This window comes from Hyaena hyaena, unplaced genomic scaffold, assembly GCF_003009895.1.
Source record: "Hyaena hyaena isolate Hyena2069 unplaced genomic scaffold, ASM300989v1 scaffold_333, whole genome shotgun sequence".
In the NCBI taxonomy this organism is placed as follows: domain Eukaryota; kingdom Metazoa; phylum Chordata; class Mammalia; order Carnivora; family Hyaenidae; genus Hyaena; species Hyaena hyaena.
The window spans coordinates 1,666,087-1,693,899 of NW_024080963.1; the positions used below are offsets into that span (position 1 = coordinate 1,666,087).

A 27,813-nucleotide genomic window follows, 5' to 3' on the forward strand; every position below is an offset into this window, starting at 1 on the left:
TCACTCTATAATGATAAAACATTTTAATCCTCCCATATATTTTACAGGAAAAAGATGAGGTCTATGTCGTCTTCATTCCCGATCATTATGGTTTTTATCCTCCTCTAAAAGTTGCTGCTGGGTTGAAGATTAAGTTTTAAGTTGAAGCTTTATGTTATCTGTAACTTTCTGTAGTCCTTTGCATCATTATCAAATGATCTTATGAAGTCTTGCCGTCATATTGGTTAATAATACCATGGTAGTTACACTGTAATAATCATGGTAGCTATGAAGTAGTTTCTGTTATTTTTTTTTCCTTTTTACAGATGAGTCTGAGACTTTGAGAAGTCAAATAGCTTTTAACGTAATAGTTAACATAGTTGGTCTGGACTACTCTCTTTAGGAAGGTCTGTTTGCAGGGTTGGCCCATGTCTGGCATCTGGGAACTTGACTGTCAGAGTGTTTCCAGTAACTGATAAGGATGTTTCACTGTGCCTGCACTGTTTGTGCAAACAAGATGGTTTATGTTGAGCACCTACTTTCCTCCCGGGGGTCTAGAATTTGGTTCTACCTGAGGCAGAGGGTGCCCATAGGAGCAACCCTCAATAAAACTTTGGGTGCTGAGTCTCTGATGGACTTCTCTGGGCAGAAACATTGCAAATGTATGTTGGTGCATTTTTGTTGATGTGGGAGGAGTGAGTTTAGCCTGCTCTCCTCTCACGGGAAGGAGAGAGTATAAAGAAGCTTGCCAATGGATTCCTCCATTTTATTACCTACTATATATCTTTACTATATCCATGAGTGCAACTATATGCTGAGATCTGTGAGACTCTTGACATACCTCTGCAAGACTGAAAGAAATTCTGCTCTGCTGAAGCTAAAGATTTATGTTTTAACCTTGGGGAAAAAGTGTTACCTTTGCTCGGTGATTAGAGTCCTAGGTACAATGGAGAAGATGATATTTAGTCCTTCCAAAAAAAAATAAGCATGCATTTGTTCATTCATCCACTGATTATACATTCTGTAGGCTCATATGTGCCCATGTTCCAGGACTTGAGGAGGGAGCTGTAAACCTTGGCATAATTAGGTAACCTTGTAAATAGTTTATGCCTCAAAGTGAGAGTAGGTGTACTTTTTCCCCTAGTTGCTTCTGGAGGGGGTTTATTGATTAACTTATAGATTTATAGATTTTTATTTTTAAATAATCTCTACACCCAACATGGGACTCCAATTTATAACCCTGAGATCAAGAATCACATGCTCCACATATTGAGGCAGCCAGATGCACCTGCAGGGGCCCTTTTATTTAGCATTATGAAAACGTTTATACTTTGGTTCCAGGTTCTTTTACTTGAAATATGGGTAAACTTGAATTAGGATATAAGGCTTATGTCTGAGAATCTTTGTTTGCTGCTAATTCAGAATTCCAGGCCAGCATTTCTTTCTAATAAACAAACAATCTCAACTCTGAAGAGAGGAAAGTAGAAAAAATTTCTAATGCTGTCACTTTCTCCATAAGGCCTACAGAATTTACATGAGAGAATTTTTGAGTTAAAGAATTTATCCCCCTGCCCATGCCCTGCCCCCACTTTTTTTTTGGAAAGGAGAAAAAAATTTATCTACTTATATAGATAAGATATATGTAATTTCCACTTAACATGGTTTAGGCCTTCTAATTAGTCCATGTTATGAGCCAATTAAGAAAGTAGAGGAATCTATTTTTGTTGGTGGGAAAGGTACTATGTGATTCTTTCACAGTTTTAATAAAACAAAACCAAAAATACTTCTATAATCATGAGGCAGAAAAACTTGAAGATTCTGGAGCCGGATGACTTTGGTTGAAATTGTAACTCACTTGCCTGTTGCTTGACCTTGGGTCAGTTATTTGAATTTCCTCATGTCTCAAGTATTCCCCAATATAAAATGGGACTGATAATACCTGTTTTGTAGAATTGTATTGATTAAATAGAGTAATACATGTAATGAATTTAAAATAATGCCTGGCATAGAATAAATGCTGTATGAGTATTACCTTTAATTATCCTTTATTATTAGGAAAAAGAAGGACAAGTATTCTAAACTAAACTAGTTGTTGACTTTCCTCCAGGATAAATTCACTTTAATGGATTAATATCCTATCAAATCAGAATATTAAAAAGATTCTTCTATAAGGTAGTTTTATTTCCTTTTTAAATCATGAAAGTGTGGAAGTTGGCTAAGGTTTTAGAATTATTTGTACTAAGTTAGGATCACAGTTGCTAGACTAGCAGTTTTTCCCTCCTTAAAAAAGAAAAATCCCTCCAATTTGCTTTCTAGAATAGAACCTAACTAGATGTTAAGCTTTCTTTTTCTTTCTTTCCTTTTTATTTATTTTTATTTATTTTTACTTTAGGCTTTCTTAATGACTGGGAATCTGCTAATATATTCCCACCACTTCTAGCTCTAGCCTCTTGTAAAGGAGTTGCTTGACTACTATAAGCCAGTTGAAACAGCCTTTTAAGACTTTTATGGATCTCTTTTTGATATATAAGAGGCTATTGTGACCAGATTCGAGACTTTTCAAACATCTGAGCAAAGTCAGGGCATAAGCCTTGACTATGATTGTTACTTTTCCCCTAACTAAACTTCCTAGTACATGTTCTTTTGTCCGGTTCTTACTTGATTTAGAAATTGGTTAAACACATTTATTCCCACAATTTAGTATTTCTTTTTTTTAATTTTTTTTTTTTTAAATTTCTGAGAGAGAGAGAGACAGCGTGAGCAGGGAGGGTCAGAGAGAGAGGGAGTGACAGACTCTGAAACAGGCTCCAGGCTCTGAGCTGGCAGTCAGCACAGAGCCTGACGCGGGGCTCGAACCCACGAACCGCGAGATCATGACCCAAGCGAAAGTTGGACGCTTAACCGACTAAGCCACCCAGGCGCCCCTTATTCCTTTATTTTAAAGAGTTCATTTTTAAATAATCTGTATACATAACGTTGTGCTCAAACTCACAACCCTAAGGTCAAGAGTTGCATGCTCTTCCAGCTGAGCCACCCAGGTGCCCCTACTTTTTATCCCTTTAAAATGTTGTACTAAAAAAAAAAGTACTAATTTTTTAAAAATTTTATTTCTGTATCTTGAGAGAGAGAGTGCAAGTCAGCGAAGGGCAGAGAGGGTGAGAGAATCCCAAGCAGGCTCCCCACTTTCAGATCAGAGCCTGATGTGGGGTTCAAACTCAGGAACTGTGAGATCATGACCTGAGCCGAAACCAGGAGTTCGACACTCAACCGACTGAGTCACACAGGCACCCCTAATTTTTGCTTTAACAAATTATAAGAAGGAACTTCCCAGTTTTGCATGAGGAACAATTAGGTTTTAGGAATTATCATCTATTCTGCTACTGCTTTATTCTTACATGAAGCTTTAGCAATGTGGTATAGTTCTTACAGATTCTACGAAGACATGATAATAAATTAAGTGACATTCATTGCTCACAGTGTGCCAGACACTTTATGTAAAGAATGAAAATAACTTTGAGCACCTGGGTTGTTCAGTGGGTTAAGCCTCTGACTCTTGATTTCAGCTCAGGTCATAATATCACAGGTTTGTGAGTTTGACTCTGCACTGGGCTTTACATTGTGCTTGGAATTCTCTCTCTTCTCTCTCTCTGCCCCTCCTCCTACTCATATGTGTGCATATGCACACACACAAACTCTCTCTCTCTCAAAATAAATAAATAAATAAATAAACATTAAAAAAAGAAGCAATTAGATCAGAAACAATTAACATAGCCTGTTAAAAAATTGAAAAAAGATAATTTGCCAAAGGATCAGCAAATATTTTTCAAATTGCATGACATATTTAAAGAGACCAGTTTAGTTTTTTACACTTTGGATGGGAAAATAATAAAATTAGTATGGTTTTAAATGCCCTTCCTTGGAACCCAGTTATTAGATGAATCATAATCCTTGATTCATGACATACTTAAACAGTTAGCCCAAGCATGGCTGTTTGTTTATTAAACACACAAGAATCCATCATTCAACTTGAGAACTAGAACCTGAACAAGACTTCATATCACATTTACTCATGTGTAGTAATCTTAAGGTAGATTGTATAAAATCTTTAATAGAATTTTTTTAAGTTTTTTATTTTGAGAGAGAATGAGTGAGAGTGTCAGTGGGAGAGGGGCAGAGAAAGAGTGAATGAGAGAATCCCAAGCAGGATCCATGCTGTCAGCACAGAGCTTGACGTGGGCTTGATCTCTAGAACCATGAGATTGTGATCTGAGCCAAAACCGAGTGGGACACTCAACCAACTGAGCCACCCAGATGCCCCTGAAGGCCAATGTACAAAAAATGTGTATGTGTTTTCTTTATTTTTTCTTGTTTTTTGTTTTTTTTTGGTCCTTTATTCCTCTAGTTTAAGCATTCTTTATATATCAGTGATACTAGCCTGTTGTTAATATAGTGTCCTATTTCTAATGTCCCACTTTGATATTCCTTGTTTTTGTACTTTATATGAAGTCATATGCTAAAACTATTTTTCTAAATGTTTTTTATTTATTTCTGAGAGAGAGAGAGAGACAGCGTGAGCAGGGGAGGGTCAGAGAGAGAGGAGACACAGAATCTGAAACAGGCTCCAGGCTCTGAGCTAGCTGTCTGCACAGAGCCCGACGCGGGCCTCCAACCCATGAACCGTGAGATCATGACCTGAGCCAAAGTTGGATGCTTAATTGACTGAGCCACCCAGGCGCCACCCCTCTTAAACTATTTTTGATGAGAGTGTGATTTGTACTGTAAGCAACTAAATTATAGTCTGAGCAGAGATTTCCTGAGTGATATTTAAGGTTTTCTCATTTTTCACAGTTTCTTTTCAGTCCTGAGACTAGCATTTATCATTCAAAGTTGTTTCTCTTCTTATTGCTGTGCCAATTTCTATCCTGTCTTAAAGTGTCAAAGCAAATGGTGATTCCTTTCTGAAGTCACTAGAACTCTCCGAGGTCGACTTGGATTTTTCTTTTTTTATGTTTTCACTATATTTTGTAGTTTCTTTAATGGCATTTACATGATTGTAATTGCTTCTATATTGTTTCTCCTTACTAGACTTTAAAGCTGTTTGAAGGCTGAATCCCGACTTTATTTTTTTTATTAAAAAAATTTTTTTAAATTATTTTGTTTTTGAGAGAGAGAAGAGAGCACTAGCGGGGGAGGGGCAGAGAGAGAGGGAGACACAGAATCTGAAGCAGGCTCTGCACAGAACCTGACACGGGGCTCGAACTCAAGGACTGTGAGATCATGACCTGAGCCGAAGTCGGACGCTTAACCGACTGAGCCACCCAGGCACCCCCTGACTTTATTTTTGTGTTCCTGGCATAGTTCAGTGTTTAGATATAGTAAGTACTAAATAAATATTATTGAAAGAACTGGTGTAGTTAAGAGATAAGAAAGAGGTGACTCAGTTGTAGGGAAAAATTTGTCGTTGAGGAATAGGTGGAATTTGAGTAACCAAAGAGGGCCTTCCTGGTGAGAGAAGAACACTAGCAAAGGGATAGGTGTGGGGATGGGCATGCTATGTGAAGTGAACAGTGAAGATACTTGTCTGATTGGAACATGTTTATTCTGTATTCCTCATGTCTTTACTGTATATCTACTATTCGAAAGGGCCTGGTTTAGGTGATATAAACTACAGATTTTAAAAATTTGTTACTTTGGGAAAGTAGTCCAAAATAAGACCAGGAAGGTAAAGAGGAGCAGGGTTTTAGAAGGCACTGAAACAAAGTCATAGGTGTTGGGCTGGATAGAGTTGATAGGAGGTGGCAAGTAAAGGGTCCACTGGAAGCTGTTATTTCCCTGATGTTTTTGTGAGGGTGGCACATGGTGTGGATGGGGAAGGAGAGTCCTAGAAAATGATATTGAGTCTATCATATGATTTCACTCATAGGTGGAATGTAAGAAATAAACCAGATGAACATACGGGAAGAGAAGGACAAATAAGATAAAAAGAGAGAGGGAGGTAAAACTTAAGAGAGTCTTTTTTTTTTTTTTTTTTTAAGGGAGTCTTAAATACAGAGAACTAAGTTGCAGGAGGAGTGTTGGGTAGGGGGAAGGGCTAAATGGGTGATGGGCATTAAGGAGGGCACTTGTTGGGATGAGCACTGGGTGTTATATGTAAGTGATGAATCACTAAATTCTACTCCTGAAACCATTATTACATTATATGTTAACTAACTTGCATTTAAATAAATAAAAAAAAAAAGAAAATGATGTTGAGCATGAGAGGATGAGGATACTTACAACCTGAGACCTGTAGACAACTAGGGTTGGCCAGATGGTCAAGCAAAGGAAGGATGTTCATGAAAAGAGAGAAGAACATAGAGAACTGTAAACAACTGTGGTTTACAGTTAGATAGAGGGAATAAAGGAAGATAGGCCTGGACAAGTGGGTGTGGATTAGATTTGTGATTTCCATACCTGAGCATATCAGAATGAACATTTCATAACTTCTGAAAAATAGACCTATCTCCCTTACTTGTTCCTATTAAATTAGGATGTTTGCAAAGAGGTTGCAACTATTTCAAGTAAAAGTGATGCAATTAATGAGAAACTATTGAAGAATTTTGAGAGGGGCTTAAAATTATTCCATCTTGGATCTTCCTAATATTGCAGAAATGGAGTTCAAGGGTGGGAAAATTAGAGATAAAGAGGCAAATTATGAGGCCATTAAAACAATATAGAGAAATGATAAGACTTCAGCTAGGGCAGAGGATATAAGATTGTAGAAATAGGGTGAAGAGTGGGAAAGTATGATGATGTTGATGGAAGTCTTTTTCAGGAACTCTCAACTTCAGGAACTCTTCTTTTTAGATAGTTTGTGTGGGTGTTAGGGTACATTACTGAGCTAAGCACAATTTCCTATGTTAGGAAAATGTGAGTTTAGTTTGGGTCATATTGGACTTCTCCCACACTTTTCTTTATCTCATTTAACGGCTATTCCTATGTACTCTGACTGCTATCTTTGGATTCATTCTTAATTCTTCTCTATCTCACATCCACATCCAAATTGCTATTAAATCTTATCTGTTTACCTTCAAAATATATCCAACAGTTGACCACTTTTCACTCTCTCCAGAACCTACCACTTTGGTCCTAACCACTGTCATTTCTCACCTAATTATTATAGTAGCTTTCTAACTGATCTCCCTGTTTCTGTGCTTGCCTCCTGTCTGTTCTCAACCCAGCTTCTAAATGATTCTTATAATAATCAAGTCATCTCTCTGCATAAAACTATCCTTCTCCCCAGAGTAAAAGTCACAGTCCTCAAAGAGGGCCTACATGACCCCCTTCCCTTAATTCTCTATCATCTACTCTTTCTTCCTCTTGCTCACTTCACTCCAGCCATTTTGGCCTCCTTGCTGATCCTTGAACTAGTCAGGCATACTCCCTCCTGAAGATACTGCATTTCCCTTTCCTTCGACTACAAGACTCTTCCCCCATTCATTGTCACAGCTTACTCTCTACTTTCAAGTCTTTATTCATGTCAGTTTTCTAGTGAATTCTTCTCTGACCACCCAACTTGAAATTACAGTTTTCTCTTCCCTGCTGAATATTCTTTCCCTTTGGTTCATTTGTCTCCTTAGCCTTTATCACTATCTACATGTATGTTAAACATATTTTGTTTATTTTCATCTCTTTCTGTTGGAATTTAAGACCCATAAGAATGAGGATTTTTGCTTTACTCACTGCTGCATCTCTAGCACTGAAAACTGCTAACATAATAGGTGCTCAGTATTTGTTGAATGACTGAATAAATTAATGGAGTGCCTGGAATAGATGCTTACTATTTATTTATACCCTATTTAATTTCACAGGGAAGTAGACACAAGAAAGTATCTAGTAGACAAACTGGAGCCCATAAAATGGTTTAAACTGGAAGAGAGATTTTCGTGAAGCCATGGCAGTATATGAGGTAGCTTAGAAAGAGTGTAAAGAATCAGAAGAAAATTAGGGATGAGATCCTGAAAACATCTCTACCTAAGGGCTGAACAGAGAGTAGCACTGTTGTTTGACTTCACCAAGCAGGAACCTTGCTCTAGGCCTTGTGCTTTAAGAGGTCCAAATCTAGCCTTTGTCTAGCTCTAACCCTTCTGGTAGGATGAGGATTTGGTGGGCAGGGGTGGGGAAGGGGGAACGTGCGAAGGAACTAGTCCATCTGGTACCCATTTCTAGATTAAGCTCTGAGTATTTGAATCCCAGAATTCCCTGCCCATGTGGCCCTTCAAATCTTCTTCCCTGATTCTCTCCTTTCTCGACTGAACACATGTATGGGCTTCTTCAGGCCCAAGGGATGACCTAGCAGCAGCTGTTTGCAGGCATGTGGCCAGAATTTGGACATGTGGGATGGGATGTTTACGTGTATATATATTTGGCTCCTTATAGTATGAAGTGGAGCTAAAGGTGGGAAGAGAAAACGGGGCAAGCTCCAAAAGAACTTGAGTGACTCCCATGCTCCCAGGGAGAATTCCAAATCAGAACTCACTCTTTTCGGTTGTTATAAAAGTATATATATGAAGATAGGATAGAGTAATAATTTATCAGCTTGTTAGCTTAATTTATAACTTTAAAATATTTAGGCATGTGGAATGTGGGCTTCCATTTGTACTCTTGCTCCAAGCCCCTTGAAAATTAGGGGTGGGCCTGTAGAAGGGAATTGAAAAAGAGTAGCTAGAGAGGGAGAAGATAAATTCAAGATAGAGTTTCAAGGAGGGAATGATCAATAGTATCAAATATTTAAGAGACATTAAATCCTATGAAAACAGAAAGGTCTCCATTGGATTTCATTGACAATCAGAATTTAGAGTAAAAATTTCAGCTGGTGGTGCTGGATGCCAAACCTCCATACAAGGAGGACTACCTGAGGAATTAGGAAGTAGAGACAGAAGATAAGTGTTTTTTTCTGAAACCATCTCTGAGAAAAGAAGAAACTAGAATAGTAGGTGGAGGGGCATGCAGAGTTATGGAGGAGGACTTCTCTATGTTTAAGATGAAAGAGTCTTATAAATGTTTAGATATTGAGGGAAAGGACCCAAAGTTAAGTAAGAGAAAGTTAAAGAAGAGGAAGGAATGATCAATGGAGCAAGGCCTAACATCCAGTGCTTAGGTCCATAGATTAGCCTTTGAAGGGAGGAGAGCTATTTGAGGAGGCTTGGGATGTTTCGATGTGTATGCAAGCTAAATTTGGAGGGTGAGAGAAGAGGAAAGTGACTTAATAGGCAATATAATATATTGTTAATTTTGTTTTACAGTAGTTTTCTGGGTTAGTCTTTTTAAACTTGATTTTATACTCCTGGGCATCAGGGGTTATACCTGCAGCCATGTGTTAAAATCCTATTGGTTGATTGAAATATAGTCCATAATATGAGGCATAGGCCATACATGTTGGATCTGTCATTATTCAATAATTTCACAATTTAGTGGTGACTTAAATATTTAAGTTTGTTAAAAACTTCTGATTCTCAATAGCCTAGAAAAAACTTCTTTATTATGTCCATTATATAATGTGTGTTATCAGGATTTGCAGATGGTTTGTTGTAGTAAGTACATATTGTCTGAATCATACCTATTTTGGGCAAAATATTTTTAAATGGAATTATATTAATGCTGTCTTTTTTCCCCCCAAATAGTAGTTCCAAAGAACTGCTGGTTTATATTTTAGCTCTTACCAAGTTGTGAAAATAGTGAACGATGCTTAGACTACTTAACATTCAAATTGTAAGTAAACTTTATTTCTGCCAATATTACCTATATGTTAAGAAAACAAAAATTGAAAATAGTTGTTACCTTATATGATAGTAATGAGCTTCAGTGTGATGTGTACTGTGGATTTTTACTAATAATTGTTAAGATACAAATGTGTCCTATCCCATTTTCTGTTGATAAGATCAAAAAGAATACTCGTAGTCCTGAATGAATCTTAGGAGGTATGGTGAAATTTTTTTCTAGGTATTTCTTTTATTGTATAAATTTATGGAAATTCTTTATTATTCTCTTTCCATATCTGTGTGGTATCAGTAGTCAAACTTAATGTAGGACATAATATTAATGGAATGGTTTATTAGAAATATATCTTCATTTCTCTTTATGCTTAATTTTTTTGCATTATTTAATTTTTATATCAAAAAAATCTGTAAGAAGTAAATTTTACAGGGCACCTAAGTAGTTCAGTCAGTTACGTGTCAGACTCTTGATCTCAGCTCAAGTCTTGACCTTAAGGTCTTGAGTTGGAGCCCTGTGTTGGGCTCCATGCTGGGTGTGGAGTCTACTAAAAAAAAAAAAAAAAGAAAAAAGAAAGCTTTAATTTCTCTTTGAAAATTTTTTTTAAATTTTTTTTAATGTTTTATTTTATTTCTAGGAGAGAGAGAGAGAGAGACAGTGTGAGCAGGGGAGGGTCAGAGAGAGAGGGAGTCACAGACTGAAACAGGCTCCAGGCTCTGAGCTGGCAGTCAGCACAGAGCCCGACGCGGGGCTCGAACCCACGAACCGCAAGATCATGACCTAAGTGAAAGTTGGACGCTTAACCGACTAAGCCACCCAGGCGCCCCTGAAAAATTTAATATACATAAAATCAGTAAAATATAACCTTTTAGAAATTATCTAAAGCATAAATCTAGATTATGTATATATTATATATTGACAGTCTTTTCTGCTAGGGGAAAAAAAGCGTGGATTATGTTTATTTGAAATCATTTGCTATGTTGAATTTTTAACCAGAAGCAAAATAATTACTGAGGGAAGAATGATAAAGTAATATTAAAGGAATTCCAAGTGATTTTACGACTTTATTTTTAAACTTCTCTGTTTGAAAATATAAACAACTCACATTAATCTGTTTTACAGTCCTTGTAGAGTATTCAAAATGTGAACACTAAATGAGATTGTTACCATAAGCAAAAGACCTTTGTCTAATTATATTATTTAGAGAAAGAAACCAAATGAGCCAAAGAAGAAGAATGAAATATTTACAAACCAGTAAATCTTTTGATTTGTTAAACAGGCAAATAATTTTAGAAGTCAATATTTTGTTATCAGTGCATAAAAGGTTTTAAAAATGTCTACCAAAATATTTCGGGAATAAAAGTACATCTTTATAAAAGGATAAAGTTATAACATTTTCTCTCTTAGAATAAGAAACAAATATCATAAGGTGGTCCATGTACAATAGCTTGCTTGCAATAGATTGCTTAGGAACTTGACAGCTCTAAGAAGTAGAATGTGCTCATTACTGCCCTCTTTTGACACAGGGCTTTATAAGCCTAGTTCCTTTTAGTTTACAAAAATGTCAAAGATTAGATTGTAAAATAGGTTGTGCTTTATATCCTTCCTGTATATTTTTAATAATTTTTCAAATTCTTCCTCTTTTTAGGCTCTCTGGTTAATCATCTTTGGAAGATTGGATTTCTGGATATCTACTTCACTCCATGTTTATTGACTTTTGAAACATGATAATGCAAACCTATAACATTGGCAATCATCCATGAACCTTTAAATTACATTGGTTAATAGCGTTTGAAGCTTCCTCAGGGAATAAACAATGACATCAGCAGTGGTTGACAGTGGAGGTTCTGTTTTGGAGCTTTCCAGCAATGGAGTAGAAAATGAAGAGGTTAGGCATCTAGTGTATATTACATTTCTGTTTTGTTCATAGAAATCAATACATGAACTAACTCTGAAATTAATGGGAGACAGATATTTGAGAGTAGAAATGTACAATGCATGAAATTGTACATGTATATGTCATGTGTCCTTATATAATTTAGGTAATAGAAGGTTGAGATAATTAACTCCAGGCTCACCTGAGTTGTTGGAACATGCATCTATTGGAATGAACTGGGAGGAAAAAGTTGAAAGAAAGAACACAAAGTATTAGTGGAGAGATATCTTTTAATTCCTGATAAAATCCATTGTTTTGGATTACAGAATTTGCAGGTATAGAGTGTACCTAAATACATAAATTAAATTCATCTCAAATTACAAGGAAAGGAAATTCTATTTCCTTTATTTGCCATCTTTGCCTCCTTCGTTGTTCTGTCATATCTAATTCAGCATGGGGATCTATCATATTTTAATCCTATATGTGTACTTAAGAGTTTGGATGATTTATAAATCAGAAAAGAAAGGTTTTCAAATTTTATACATATAGAACTCTGCATCATTAGCATATGTGGTTATTTTCTTGTTGTTGATAACATCCAAGAATAGGAGATAGGAGTAGAAAAATAACAGTACCAGAAACATACAAACTTCCAGGGCCTGGCTTCTGTTCCCACCATTCAGTAAAGACTGAATACTGGAAAGGATCTAAATTATAATCTGTCACAATAATAGACAAATATTTGGTAAGAGATGAGGTGGACAAATGGAGAGTTGGCTGTCTTTAAAAAATCTGTTTTCTTTGTATTCTATGAAAGATACTACTCTTACTGGTCCTTAGTACCAGCGTAGTGGTGTAGTGACAGGACCAAGAAACAAGTTAGGATATCAAGCTGTGTGTTCTGGAGTCTGCTTCTTTTTCTTGCTTGTTTGTGTCTGTCCAGTATTCCAAGGTAGCTATGGTTAAATTCAGTGGGAAGGGGATAAAATGAAGGTACTTCTTTTCCTTTGTTCTCAGTGGACTTGGTAACCAGAATGTTCCTATTATATTTGAATCTAAAACTGGTTCAAAGTCCATTAAGAGAAGTCCAGCTAACAGAACATACTAAATTCTCATAATCAGTGTCTACTTCTTCCTTGAAGATTCACTTTCTGTATGACCACTTCTAGGTGTGATTCACCAAAGAGTTCAGGAACTGGGGGGGACTTTCATCCCCTCCACATCACCCAGACCAACTATTGCTTCTTTGCCCAATGCTTTCCCTTTGCTGTATAGTTTTCCTTTGTTGTATTTAACCCTAAGAAGAGGGCCACCAAGAACACTAGGCAGAATATATTTATCTTGTGCTGGTTTGGTATCATTATTATTTGGAAAAAAAGAGTACAACAGTTTGTTTCTGGAAGACTCTTTTTATTTTTCTTCTTTTACATGGATCCCAGGTGTTCATGGCTTAGAGAACTGATTACGGAAGAAAGAATCTGATAAATGAAATCATTTTACCAAGGCATTATTGACTAATGATTTATGTGGTAGCCTTATGGCTAGTCACAGGCATTTTAGGTAGTATGGCACCAGAATGGGGTAATTATTCTGGGAAACTTTTCTTCTAATTATACTGTGTAGAAATCCACTTAATTTCATTCATTTGTTCCTTCAGCAAATATTAATTGACCACTTACTGCCAATTGTCAACTACATTTCTAGGAATTGGGAATAAAATATTTCAGAATGGCTATGAAGAATAAATCAGGACCAGAGATAAATGGAGTGGGTAGAGGATATTTCAGTTAGGGTGGTCAGGGAAGCCTTCTCTGAAGAAGCAGCATTTTTGTTTATACTAAAATAAAGCAAGTGATTGGGCTGTAGAAATAGAAACCTCTGGGGGAAGAGAATTCCAGGAAGAACTTGAAAAGCCCCTAGTGCCTGAAATCTCTTTTACTTTTGCAAAGGGAGTTTTGAGGATAATGGTATGTGCAAGATAGATTTAAGATTTATACTCTAGAATGTAGGGTGGAATGAAAAAAATGACCTGTAAGATTTTATAATTATAGCTCCAGAGTCTTAAGCTTTGTTTTTTAAACTTTATTCTTGATTATAAAACTAATACGTTTGAGGTGCCTGGTTGGCTCAGTCGCTTAAGCGTCCAACTCTTCATTTAGGCTAAGGTCATGATCTCGTGGTTCATGGGATCAAGCCCTGAGTCAGGCTCTGCACTGTCTTCTCTGCACTTGGGATTCTCTGTCTCTTTCTTTCTACCTCTGGCCCTCCCCCTCCCCCACGTGCTCACTCTCTCAAAATATATACATTTCAAAAAAAGTAATACATTTTATAAAATTAGAATAATTTTATTTCTGACAGAGACCAAAAACCAAAGATACCAACTACATTCTTACTAGTGAGTATAGGTGCAAAAATAAAAAATGGAATAGTAATAAATATATAAAATGCAGTCATATATTAAATCCATTACCAATAGAGTTAGATACACAAGGATAATTCAGTATTAAGAAAACCATTATTATAACATATATCCCTACTAATATTACCTATGATATGTTAATAGAGATAAAATATCTGATGAAATGATATTTTATGAAATTGGACATCCATTCTTGATAAAAACTCTTAATAATATAAATATGGATGTATATTTCTGTACATTATAAGAAATAGCTTATGTAACCAATAGCAAGAATCCTGTTTAATGATGTAGTACTGGAGTAATTATTATTAAAAAATTTTTTTCTTTAATGTTCTATTTATTTTTGAGAGAGAGATAGAGACAGTATGAGCAGGGGAGGGTCAGAGAGAGAGGGAGACACAGAATCTGAAGCAGGCTTCAGGCTCCGAGCTGTCAGCACAGGGCCCGATGCAGCACAGAGCCCGATGCAGCCCAGAGCCTGACGCAGGGCTCGAACCCAGGAACCGTGGGATCATGACCTGAGCCAAAGTCAGACGCTTAACCGACTGAGCCATCCAGGTACCCCTGGAGTAATTACTTTAAAATATGAAAGAAGATGGGGTGCCTGGGTGGCTCAGTCAGTTAAGCATCCGACTTCCGCTCAGGTAATGATCTCGCGCCTTGTGGGGTTGAGCCCTGCATCTGGTGGAGCCTGCTTCAGAATCTGTGTGTCCCTTCCTCTCTCTGCCCCTCCCCGACTCATGCTCTGTCTCTCTCAAAAATAAAATAAACATTATAAAAATTAAAAAAATAGGAAAGACAATAAGTATGAGCACTACTATAACTATTGTTTAGTATTTTCCTGTAATCAAGCAAGATAATGAAAAAATATATAAACATTACTAGGAAGACCAAATTATTATTTTCAGATAATACGATTATCTACCTGGAAAAATCCAAGGAAATCCATGAAAATCCATTAGAACTAATAAGAGTGCTTGGTAGTTTGGTAGGTACAAATTAACATAAAAATATTTAGCATTCTTTTGTAAGGAATTAGAAGAGATCATGGAAAATAAGATTCCTCTCAGAAAATTAACAAAAATATATAAAATGTTGAGAAATAAATATAAAAGATATATGGGACTTCTTTAAAGACAATGAATTCATGATACTGAAGCACATAAAGAAGATTTTAGTAAACAAAGAGATGTGCTTTGTACTTGGATAGGAGAGATGGAAAGAGTCAATATTGTGGAGGATGTCAGTTTCTTCCAGTTAATCTATATCTATATATTTAATTCTACTTCTATCAAATGTTAGATCAAGTTTGTGAGAAATTGATTATATGGACCTAAAGATTGTATGGAAGAGTATATGTGCAGGAATAGCCAGAGCAGTTTTTTGAAACAGAAATGTGTAGCAGGTAAGTTTCATAGAAATGAGAATTAATGCTGGAAAAAATAAAAAGAGGATTTAAATAGAGTTTTTAAAAACCAGCAAGTACAATTTTAGAGAGTATCTGCTTTCAGACAAACAAGATTGGGAGTTCTTCCACTTCAGATTGTGATGGAATAACTGAGACCAGATTAAAAAAATTGTTTTAAAGTTTGTTTATTTTTGAGAGGGAGATGGAGTACGAACAGGGGAAGGGCAGAGAGAGAGAGTGAGAGGAAAGGAGATGGAGACACAGAATCTGAAGCAGGTTCCAGGCTCTGAGCTGTCAGCACAGAGCCCGATGTGGGGCTTAAGCCCATGAACCATAAGATCATGACCTGAGCCAAAGTCAGACACTCAACCGACAGGGCCAGCCGGGTGTGCCTATACATCTCAATACTATTTAAAGTGTTGAAATCAGGGGCGCTTGGGTGGCTCAGTCGGTTAAGCATCCGACTTCAGCTCAGGTCATGATCTCACGGTTCATGGGTTTGAACCCCACGTCGGGCTCTGTGCTGACAGCTAGCTCAGAACCTGGAGCCTGCTTCGGATTTTGTGTCTCCCTCTCTCTCTGACCCTCCTCTGCTCACCCTGTCTCTCTCTCTCTCTCTCTCAGAAATAGATATAACATTAAAAAAAATAAAGTGTTGAAATCATACAGAGAAAGTTGTTTGACAAAAGCAGAATTATGTTAGAAATTAACAACAAAAAATGCTTCAGAATCCTCAAACATTTGGATATTAAACAGCTCACTTTTATATAACTCATGGATTAAAAAGAAATCACAAGAGAAATTAGAGAATATCTTAATTGAATGAAAATGAAAACATAATCAAAATTTGAAGGATGTAGCTAAATCAGTGCTTAAAGGGAAATTTATAGTTTCAAATACTTACATTAGAAAAGTCTAAAATCATTCAAGCTTTCACCTCAGTAAGCTACAATGTGAGGATCCAATTAAACCCAAAGTAGAAGAAAGGAAATAGTAAAAATAGAAACTAGTCAGTGAAGTAAAAAGTGGGCACACAGTAGAGAAATTATCTACTAACTGGCCCTTTGGAAAGATTAAGAAATTGATAAATCTCAAGTAGACTGCACAAAGAAAAAAACACAGAAGGCAAAAATTACTAATATAAGGAATGAAAGACTCGTTAGTGTAGACACTAAATATTATGAACAACTTTATGCCCATAAGCTTGGCAATCCAGATGAAGTAGGCAAATCCTTGAAAATCATTCCAAGAGGAATAGAAAATCTGAATAGCCCTATATCTTAAATTGAGTTCCTAGTCAAAATCTTTTCCACAAAGAAACCTCCAGGGCCGAATGGCTTTATTGATGATCTAACAAACATTTAGGAAAGAAATAATACTAATTTTACATAACTCTTTTAGAAAATAGACAAGGTAGCATTTCCTAACTCATTTTGAGGCCAGCATTATCTTGATACCAAGACCAGACAGTGAACATAGGAAAAGAAATCCTCAAACAATATCCTTCATGGGCCTAGATAAAAACGTTCTTGATAAAATACTAGGAATTGAATCCAGTGACATATAAAAGGGGTCATATGACCCAAATAGGATTTATCCCAGGAAGGTAGGTTTAATCAATCTAGTAATTCATCACATTAACAAAATAAAAAGGAAAAATCATATGATCATATCAGTGACCGCACAAAACCCATTTGCCAAAAATTCAACATCTATTATACAGAGTCCCTACTAGGAATAAGAGCATCTTCTTCAACCTGTTAAGTGCATCTGTGAAAAACCCACAGCCAATGTCGTGCTTAAAGGTGACAAAGGGAATGCTTTCCTTTTAAGGTTGATACTAAGGCAAAGATATCTGCTCTAACCACTTCTGTTCAGCATTGCACTGGAAACATTGCTTACAGGGCAAGAAAAAGAGAAGACCTATGGATTGGAAAAGAGATATTAAAACTTTATTTCTAAAGGATAAAATCATGTATATAGAAATTCTTAAGAACTCTACACAACTGTTAGAACTAATAAATTTAGAACAAGTGACACTGTAAAAATCGTATTCATAAATTTTAGCAAAATACAATTGGAAAATGAAATTTAAAATGCAGTACTGTTAGGCAGCATCAGAATAACACAGGGTTGTATTTAATGAAGTAATTAAAAGATATATATGCAGACAAACACAACATACTATGAGAGAAATTAAAGACCTGAATAAATGAAGAGTTATACCATGTTTATGGATTAGAGAACTTCTGTTAAAACAAAGTTGTAGGGCTTATGCACCTGCTTTAAAGACTTACCATGAAGTTCCAGTAATTAAGGCAGGAATTGACATGCCAACAGGTAATGTAGATCAGTGGAACATAATATAGATCCACATGAGGCTGATTAATTTTCTTTTTTTAAAGTTTATTTTGAGTGAGAGAGAGCACTTGTGCATGCACTCAAGACGGGGAGGGGCAGAGAGCGAGGAGGAGGGAGAATCCCAAGCAGTCTCCATGCTGTCAGTGCAGAGCCCGACACAGCTCAATCTCATGACTGTGAGATTATTACCTGAGCTGAAATCAAGAGTTGGGCACTTAATGAACTGGGCCACCCAGGTGGCCCAAGGCTGATTAATTTTCAGTAATGGTGGTAATGTAATTTGGTGGAGAAAGGATAGTCTTTTAAACAAGTAATGGTGGAATAACTGGATATCCATATGCAAATAAATGAACTCAATCCTTTCTCACATCATACACAATGAATAACTCAAAATTGATCATAGAAAAAATTTTCAACCTTAAAATAGGCCATGGTTTCTTAGATTGAACACAAAAAACATGAAAACACTTTAAAAGAAAAAAATGATGAATTTCATTTAAATTAAAAACTGTTCTTGAAAAAAATTCCATTAAAATGAAAAGGCAAAGCAAAGATTGGAAAAAAATCTTTACAATATATATACTGACAAAGGATTTATATTCAGAATATATAAAATAATAAATTGGAGATAATCCATTAAAATGGGAAAAAGCTTTGAACAGATAATAAAATAAATGGCCAATAAATGAATATAAAAATGCCCAATGGGGTGCCTGGGTGGCTCAGTTGGTTAACATCTGACTCTTGGTTTTGGGTCAGGTCATGACCTCGTGGTTTTTGAGTTTGAGCCCTGCATGGGGCTCTGTGCTAATGATGCAGAGCCTGCTTGGGATTCTCTTTTTCTCTCTCTTTCTGCCCTGCCCCCCCACCCCCACTCTCTCCTCTCTAAATAAATCAATAAACTTTAAAAAATGCCCAGTATTACTCAACACCAGGGAAACAAAACCACAGAGACACACTACTACATACTTACACAGAATGGCAAAAATTACAGAGGGATACCATGTGTTGGAAAGGATGCAGAGCAGTGGAACTCTCCTGCATTTATAGTGGGAATATAAAATAATATAATTTGACAGTCCTTTTAAATTGAAGTTCACAATTAACTGTATGATCTGGTAAATTGACTCATAGGTAAACATGGAATAGAATAGAATAGAAGGGAAAGGAAGAGCAGGGACAGTAGCAGGAATATTATAGCCTAGTTTATGAGTTTATCATAACTTTGTTATGTCAGCTCCAAGAAATTGATATACCACCTTTTACAGCCTTATTTTCCACATTACTTCACAGAGCTCTTGAGTTGCCCCTAATTCCCAAATGTGAGAGTTTCCATGAGTTTTGCTGATGCTCATTTTGTACCTGAAATTGCCTTCCACATCTGTCCAAATCCTTTTCATCCATTCAGGGCCCAGTTCTAGGAATTCTTCTGTAATCCCCCATTCTGAGTCAATTCAATACCTGTTTGGGGGTTGTATTTTGAAGAGTCTTAAAAATCATTGTTTTGTATGTTTAGTTTTCCTTTTAGACAAATGGAAAGTCATGAAAGGTTTTTGTACAAAGAAGTAATACATATAATTCTAATTGTAACATGGAAAGATGCCCTCCAAAGTTGAGAGCAAATGGTAGATTTGAATACTGTCACTATGTTACAATGTAATAAATAGCTATCACTCATTGAATATTTACTCCATTCTAAACACTATACCAAGAACTTGGCAGATATTTAATTTTCAAGGGAATTTGAGAGGTATAAACATTATAATCTCTCCTTTTTTTGTTAAAAGGTTTAGAGAAGAACACAGGGTGGGGAAAGATGTTGATCATTTGTTCCATTTAAACATGTTAAGCTTGGAGTTTTAGCTGATTATTCCTGTAGTGATGTTAAATTGGTAGTTTAAAATTTGGTTCTGGAGTTCAGAAGACGGCTCAGAGAAGAAGACAGATACTTAGTAATCATCAGCATAGAGGTGCTGTTTTTAACCATAAGAATGGGTAGCATTGCCAGGGAAGGTAGTATAGAGTAAAAAGGGAAATGCTGAGGACAGGACCTTAGTAGGTTGGCTATATTTCTGTCACTGGAGATGGAAGAAGAATCAGAGTGTAGTGAGTTGAGTGGTAGGAAGAGGAAAAAAAAAAGATGGAAGAAATAATTTTTTTAAATGAGGTAACTGTGTAAGTATATAAAGTCTGCAGAAAGGTAAAGGAGGATGAAGACAAATAGAATTTAGTCCTTACTGACATTTAAGAGAATAGTTTCAGTAAAGCAGTAGAATGCAGATTACAAGGCATATGTAGATAATGAGTCAAAGAGTTAGACATTTGAAAATGTACACAGGTATAAGAAGCCAAGATCTGGAGTTCACTTGAAAGAAGAGTTGAATTTTTTAATAAAGATTTTTGCTTTTTTATAGTTAATGAAAGAACCATTGAAATATTAAAACTCAACTAAGATACATGAGAGAGAAGACTGGGTCTAGAATCCTAATTGGTGGGGAAGAGGGAATAGATGGAGGAATTGGCCTTGTACAGAATTTTACACCTCAAGTATTTCATAGTTTAGAAAATCTGAATTATTTCCTACTGGTAAGGTGGAGGTGGAGAGTTCACAATATACAATAATTTCAGGTTAATGTTACTATTAAAGATATTATATTTCAGAGGAATGAAATAAGTTATAAATTCCTTGTGTTATCTATAAATAAGATATTTACTGCCTGGGTCAGTACCAGCTCAAATGCCACTTACGATGTTGCTTTCTTAGTTTCTGATGAGTGGAAATCTCATCAGTCTTTACCTATCCCATGCTTCTCATTAACAGCTAGTTTATAGCTAGGTGATACTGCCTGTAGGTTGTGGTTATAAAGCTGAGTAAGAAGCATGGAGATTTCAACTGTTAGTATATCCAATTTGTGGGAAAGGATTTTTTTTTTCCTTCATGCATGTAGAGAGGGAGGGAGACAGAATCCCAAGCAGGCTCCATGCCCAGCTGGAGCCATCTGGGGGGCTCAATACCATGACTGAGATCATGACCCCTGCCAAAATCAAGAGTTGGCTACCCAACAGTCATCCACATGGCCCAAGGATTTTTTTTTTTATGTTAAAAATTTTTGCCTTATACAAAGTAGGAAATTCAGTGTGAGCTATTCATGTGCTTTCTTATTTTCATTTCTTTAATTTTAACTTTATTTAAAGTTAGTGTGTGTGTGTGAGCAGGAGAAAGGGGCAGAGGGAGAGAGAATGTTAAGTAGGCTCCACTCAGCCGGATGCAGGGCTCCATTCCATGACCCTGGGATCATGACCTGAACCTAAATCAAGAGTTGGAGGCTCAGCTGACTGAGCCACCCTGACACCCCAAGGCTTGCTTATTTTTAATTTATCATACCTTTGTAATTTAAAGTGTTTTTGTGAAATGTTTGATACAAAATAAGAGTGTGTAAAATATATGTGTTTTAGTTTAAGAATAACAAAAAAAATATTACCTATCAGTCAGGTTGAAAAATAGAAATTACTAGTATTTTAGAATATTAACTGTGCTCCTCTTTTAGTATCCCCAGAGGTACCATTATCCTGACTTATGGGGTAATATTTCTTTACTTTTCTTTATAGTTTTATTGTTTGTGGATATATTCCTAAACAACATGGTGTTTACTTTGAAAAAATGAATAATGTCCCAAACTAACTGAGTTAGGAAAGGATAGCACTACTATAGTTAGATTAAAGCTTCCAGGAAAAGGAGGACTAGTTAGGCATCAAGTTCACTGCATTTCAAGAAGTTCTACTCAGGAAATCAATAAGGATTGTCATGAGTTAGTTCTTGGCAACATAGGGCCATATGGGTCAGGTTTCAGGCAGTGCTATGACCTGGTGATGTAGGATTATTCGGCAGGTAAATTTATAGTCACGTGGAAAGAATGCTGTTCTTTTTGTTTTTGTTTCTAAACTTTTTGTGTTTTCTTCCAACACTTAAAAGTAGATCAAAGCAGAATACATCTGAGAGGTGAAATGAGTGTTCTTAGCTGCTCCAGGTAGCAAGGCAAGGTGGAGTGAATAGGTGCATCAAAGCAAGCCAGATACGCATACAAACCTGGAATAGGCTTGTCTGGACACTCTGTCCGTAGGAAGAATGCCAGGGATTATCTTGGTGACGACCGTTTATCATGCTGTCCTCGGAGTCCTATTCAGCAATCCAGACCGGGTGCCCTTTACATGCAGTGTATAGCTGGCATTCTGGAAGCTCTCCTGACAGTCCTCCAAGAGGTTACTGTTGTCTCTTTCCCATATTGGACCTCCTGTATTCTATATCCTAAGTTGTCTTTATTAAAATTTTACTTTTGTGTTGATGAAATCAAATCTTGCTTCTTGAGAAAGGATGTATGCAACATAAATGTTTTGAGATCTTTCATATATGAGAAAATTCCTTATTTTCTTAAGTTGATTTGACTGGCTAAAGAACTCTAGGTTAGAAATAATGTTTATAATTTGAAGAAATGGCCCCCTTGTGACTGTTGAGAAGATTGAAGTCTGAATCCAGATTCCTTGTATGTGATGTATTTTCTCTCTAGAAACTTGCAGACTCTTCCTTTTTGTCTGTAGTATTGTGATATTTCACAGTGGTGTGTCTCAGTGTAGGTATCCCTTAGTTTTTTTTATATTAAATGTCTGGTAGGTTCTTTCAAATGGGCAGCTTATGTCCTTCAGCTCTAGAAAATTTTCTGGAATTCTTTCATTTCTTTCCAATCTTTTTAAATTTTTTTCCCTCCCCTATTCTTCTGGAACTCTATTATTCAGGTGTTGTTCCTCCTGGACTGGTTCTCTAATAACATTCTCATTTTTCTCCTGTTTCTTCATAACTTCATCTTTTTTCTCTGGTTTCTGGAAGACTGCCTCAATTTTATCTTCCAAGCCTCTGGTGGTTTTTGTTTTTGTTGTAGTTGTTGTTTTGTTTTTGTTTCAGCTATCATGTTTTTAACTTCTAAGAACTCTTTATTTTTATTTTATTTTTTATTTTTTATTTTTTTAAAATGTTTTATTTATTTCTAGGAGAGAGAGAGAGAGAGACAGTGTGAGCAGGGGAGGGTCAGAGAGAGAGGGAGTCACAGACTGAAACAGGCTCCAGGTTCTGAGCTGGCAGTCAGCACAGAGCCCGACGCGGGGCTCGAACCCACGAACTGCGAGATCATGACCTAAGCGAAAGTCGGACGCTTAACCGACCAAGCCACCCAGGCGCCCCAGAACTCTTTATTTTTAAAGTCTTTATTAAACTGTATTCCATTCTTGTGGATATATCTCTGAAGAATATGACTATACATGTGTGTATGTATGTGTGTATATGTATATATGTATATATTCTGCGTTGAAGGCTTTTCTGTAAATGACAGTAATACTTGGCTGTCTGCTCATGATTAAAAGTGGAGAACTAAAAAGCTGATTAAAAATTCTATTTTGGAGGGGATGCCTGGGTGGTTTAGTCAGTTAAGCCACTGACTCTCGATTTCGGCTCAGGTTGTGATCTCATGATTGTGGGATAGGGCCCCATCTCGGGCTCTGCACTGAGTGTAGAGCCTGCTTGGGATTCTGTGTGTGTGTGTCTGTGTGTCTTTCTCCCCCCCTACCCCGGTCTCTCTCTATGTCCCTCCACGTGCTCTCTCTCAAAATAAATAAATGTAAACCCCCCCCCCTCTATTTTTGGTACATCATCAGTACTAACAAATGTGCCTAATATATCTTGAAGATGCTCTTGTTTCCCTCACCAGAAAGTTAATTCTCCAGTCTTCTGCTTTAATGAGGGCCAACTGCTTATGGAGGACGAACAGGTCTGGGAATCAAAGTGCTTTTCAAACAGCTTTAATGGAATTTTCCTGTTTGAACCCCTCCTCTTTCTCTACCACCTGCTGCTCCATTTCCAGGGGTAATGGGTACTGCTTTCTGTGGGTTTTCCAATGTGAGGATGTGTTGTTTCTTAGCTTCTTTTCACTGCTAGGCTGATTTGGCTTTCCTGGATGTGCTAAACCACTTCATAACACTTATCCATCCACTTTTAACCTTCTAAGATTTTGTTGCTCTGATCTCTTCTCCTTATGGGTTTGTGTTGAAAAGTCTTTTATTTCGTTTTAGTGGATTTCATGAGATAGTGCAATTATATGCATGTTTTCAATTTTTATTCTAATCCTAAAGCCAATTATTTAAGAAGTTTAATTTATCTTACCTCCTGAGACTTCAAAAGATTATTAAAGTTCCCTTTTCATCTCTTGTCTTAGTTTTTATGTTCATATTTATATGTAATACATGAAATTCATTGCGTAGTCCCCTTGAGACTATGTGAACTCAAGTATTTATAAGTAAATCCAGAATTTACGAATAAAAAAGTTGATGGTTTTCTAAATTTGCTCTTGCAGGAAAGGGAAAAGGTTTCTGAGTACCCAGCAGTGATTGTGGAACCGGTCCCAAGTGCCAGAGTAGAGCAGGGCTATGCAGCCCAGGTTCTGGTGTACGACGATGAGACTTACATGATGCATGATGTGGCAGAAGAACAAGAAGTTGAGACCGAGAATGTGGAAACAGGTAAACATCTCACAAAATGTTCACTATTTGTAACTTTCTCATTTTATAAGTGTCAGTGTTACTATTGCCAACTCAGTGACACATACTGAAGTATAACAGGTCTCATCTCATGGACCCTAAGGACAAAATTACAGGCCTGCAATAATAGAATTATCTTCATCATTTTTTTCCTGAGTGTGTGAATATTGACTAGTTATTAGTTACAGAAGTCCGTAGGCTAGTGTATGATGGTAACTTTTTAATTCAGAAATCAATGAGTGCTCTCATTTTATAACAGATTAAGAGTTTCTTTGAATCAATATTGGTAGAGCAGGATGCTCCCTTTTTTCTTAGGTCAAAAGCATCTTTGTAGCAGTCTGTCAGTCTTCTTCCCTTTTTGTCTTCTGAGAAATTTTGGTGTTTCAGTCTGTCTGCGTTTAATTGGAGATTAATAATATACAGTCCTTGGAAACCTTTTCATTTTTGCCGTTGACCATAGAGAAAATAGAGGTTTTTTTGTTTTTTTGTTTTTTTTTTTTACCAGAAAGATGGTAGTAACTGTTTTGTAATAGTAAACATTAACATTTATCTTTAGCTTTTAATGGAGAAAGAAATCCTTATACTTGGCTTGCAATTCTAATAAACATCCTTGCATATTTAGATACATTTCCAGAAATGTAGTAAAGTCTCATGATTAACATTTTTGAATATTTGATGTTTCTCTGCTGTTGAGGCCCAGTAGCACCCGTCAGACCATCAGCTGCCTCTAGCTCACTGCTCTTCTTCCCCTAGTTGTATTTCTTACTGAGCTGAAGGATTAAAAGTTCCCTTGCTCTTGAGAGCAGTGATGGCAACAGTGCCAGCAAACTCCACGTGAAGTGATAATTTTCTTTTCCCAAAATAAGTAGTTAAGCACTTCATATAGGCTTCATGACTTTGGACTGAAGTGGTACTTGGTTTACACCATAGATAATGCAAGTGGCAGGAAGATACATGTGTGGTTTTTTGAGGGTTTTGGAAAGTTTTTCAGTCTAAAGCGAGAAGCATGGTGGCAGAGATGAATTTTCTTCCTAAGAAAAAGAATAGGAAAAACAGCAGGATGATATTTCGAAGTAGATATTGTAATTGATTTTATTATAAGAGTGTAACTAAGCAGAAAACTAATAGCACAAGAAAAAAAGTGTGATAGCTTAAGGTGAAGGAGAAAAAAAGGAACCTGTTTGAAATTCTTGGAAAATGTTTTGATCAAAAAAATAAGGAAGACTATGATTTTGGTAGCAAATTGGAAACTTTGTAAAATATGAAAACTACGGTGCCAAATTTGCATGAGTAGAAAATTATGGATATTTATCACATTAAAATACCAGAGCAGGTCAGCTAGATCTTATTGGTTGTATAATTGATGATCTGTGCTTCATTAATTTCAAGTACTCAGGTAAAAACAATTCCAAGTAGGAAGTGAATATAATCTGTTCAAGAGATTTTATTTTCTTAGTTATCTTAAAGTCTGAGGGTAATAATAATCATTTACAGGGCAGAGATATGAACAACTGTGATACTGAAAAAGAGAATATACATAGTCTGGGTAAAAGAACAGTTATTTTGAAAGTGGTTTTTGACTAGTTGATAATATTTTTTAGGTTTTTTTTCTTTAACACTAAAAGGAAATATTAGTAAATAACTTACATTATCCTAAAATAGTCAAAAAGTACCAGAGAAGTTCATCTTAAACATTTTTAATTCCATTCTGGCTCATGTTCTTTGTTTTTTTCAAAAATCTATATTTGCTTTATTACCTCAAAAAATCAAGAATAGTATCGTATAGCTATTTCTGTCTCTTACAGAATAACACAGTAAGACTTAGAATTCATTTATAACTCTTTTAAAGGCAATGCCAAATTGAGATTGAAAACTGCTGGCTCATACATCTCATAGATCTATAATTAGAACAGTTTAAAACACTCCCATTTATTCACCATAAGGCATGCAGGACTTGAAACTACAATATACTAAGTTATTTAAAAATGCTATGGCTCATGGGTTTTTAATGTATCTTTATAAGAATTGTTAATATATATAGATTCGTTTAGAATCAGCTAATCTGAACTTAAAAATTGTTTTTATTTAAGGAATAAAATGCATTTTAAAAAAGATTTTATTTTTAAGTAATCTCTATACCCAACATGGGGCTTGAACTTAAAACCCCAAGATCAAGAGTCCCACACTATACTGACTGAGCCAGCCAGGTGCCCCATAAATAATAAAATGCGTTTTTTAAGTTTATTTATTTATTTTGAGAGAGAACGAGAGAGAGAGCTGGGGAGGGGCAGAGAGAGAAGGAGAGAGAGAGAAAGAAAGAGAGTCCCAGGTAGGTTCCTCACTGTCAGCACAGAGCCTGATATGGGGTTCCCACTCATTAACCAAGAGATCATGACCTGAGCTGAAATCAAGAGTCGACGCTTAACCAACTGAGCCATGAGGTGCCCCAAGAATAAAATGCATTTTTAAACAAATGAAAATCCAAATAAGTTTTCATTTCTTGGATATCTAGAACATATACGGATAAATAAAGTGTTATGACTTATCCTAATGTATGTTTCCTTTAAGGTAGTGGGTTAAGATCAGGTTCATTTTTTGTAGTGCTCTAAATTTTTAACTTAAATTTCAGATACGGGTAGGTTTTGGAGAAGCAGCTGAATGGGAAGAAAGGAAAAGGAATATTTATAAGATGTCTACAGAGGTTTTTATTTGGTGAATTGGTGGAAATGATATCTGTGTAGAATAAGATTTCCTTTTGTACATCTAGTAAATACTTTCTGGAATGCTCCTACATTATAACTTAGATTATATTTATCTAAAAAATGTTCATAATCATATTTATTGACCTGTTATAGCAATTCTCTGTATGTTTACATTGAAGTTTATCTTTTATTGCTGTATGACCATATGTATATGTTTATCCCAGAAATAATGTTCATGATGAAATCCGGGCAGGAATACTAAAATTATATAGTCAAATACATTTAGCCATCTTAATTATTTTGTGTATAAAATAATTTCTCTTTTTGTTTGTAGTAACCATAGGCTATTTTGCTTCACCTTTTTATAGACAAAAAATTCTACATTTCCCTTACAGAGCTTATGTGCAATAGTAATCCTCTCTTAAATTTTATAGGAAAAACCAAATATATGTCTTGAGACTTTAAAAATAGGCATATACATCTAAACCCACTAAATTGCCTTTGGGTTGTAGATCAGTAAATATAAGGAGTCTTTGGGGAATGATAATGAAGTATGAGTCGAGAGTGGTCTTGAGTCTGGTGGGCTGGAAATCCCCTTGACAGCGGCTGCAGACTCCCCCAGCTCCAGGGTCCTGCTGGACAGACTGATGTGTCACATTGGGGGTGGAGAAGGGTCTCTGGGATTCCCTACTGAGATTTGAAAATGCAGTTTCTATATATGTAGATAAAG

General features: G+C 36.1%; 1 protein-coding gene across 5 annotated transcripts in view; it reads left to right on the top strand.

The window, feature by feature from the left end:
• Positions 1–27,813, top strand: part of ELF2 (E74 like ETS transcription factor 2) — a 97,166-nt gene that overhangs the window by 18,728 nt on the left and 50,625 nt on the right. For 4 of the 5 annotated variants that reach the window (XM_039249138.1, XM_039249134.1, XM_039249137.1 and 1 more), the window contains exons 2-4: positions 9,642–9,729; positions 11,381–11,620; positions 24,198–24,363. In XM_039249138.1, coding sequence (XP_039105069.1) covers positions 11,549–11,620; positions 24,198–24,363 — 238 coding nt within the window. In that variant the 5' untranslated portion in view covers positions 9,642–9,729; positions 11,381–11,548. Of the gene's footprint in view, positions 1–9,641; positions 9,730–11,380; positions 11,621–24,197; positions 24,364–27,813 lie in introns of those variants that run through there. The other variant, XM_039249143.1, reaches the window with a different exon arrangement.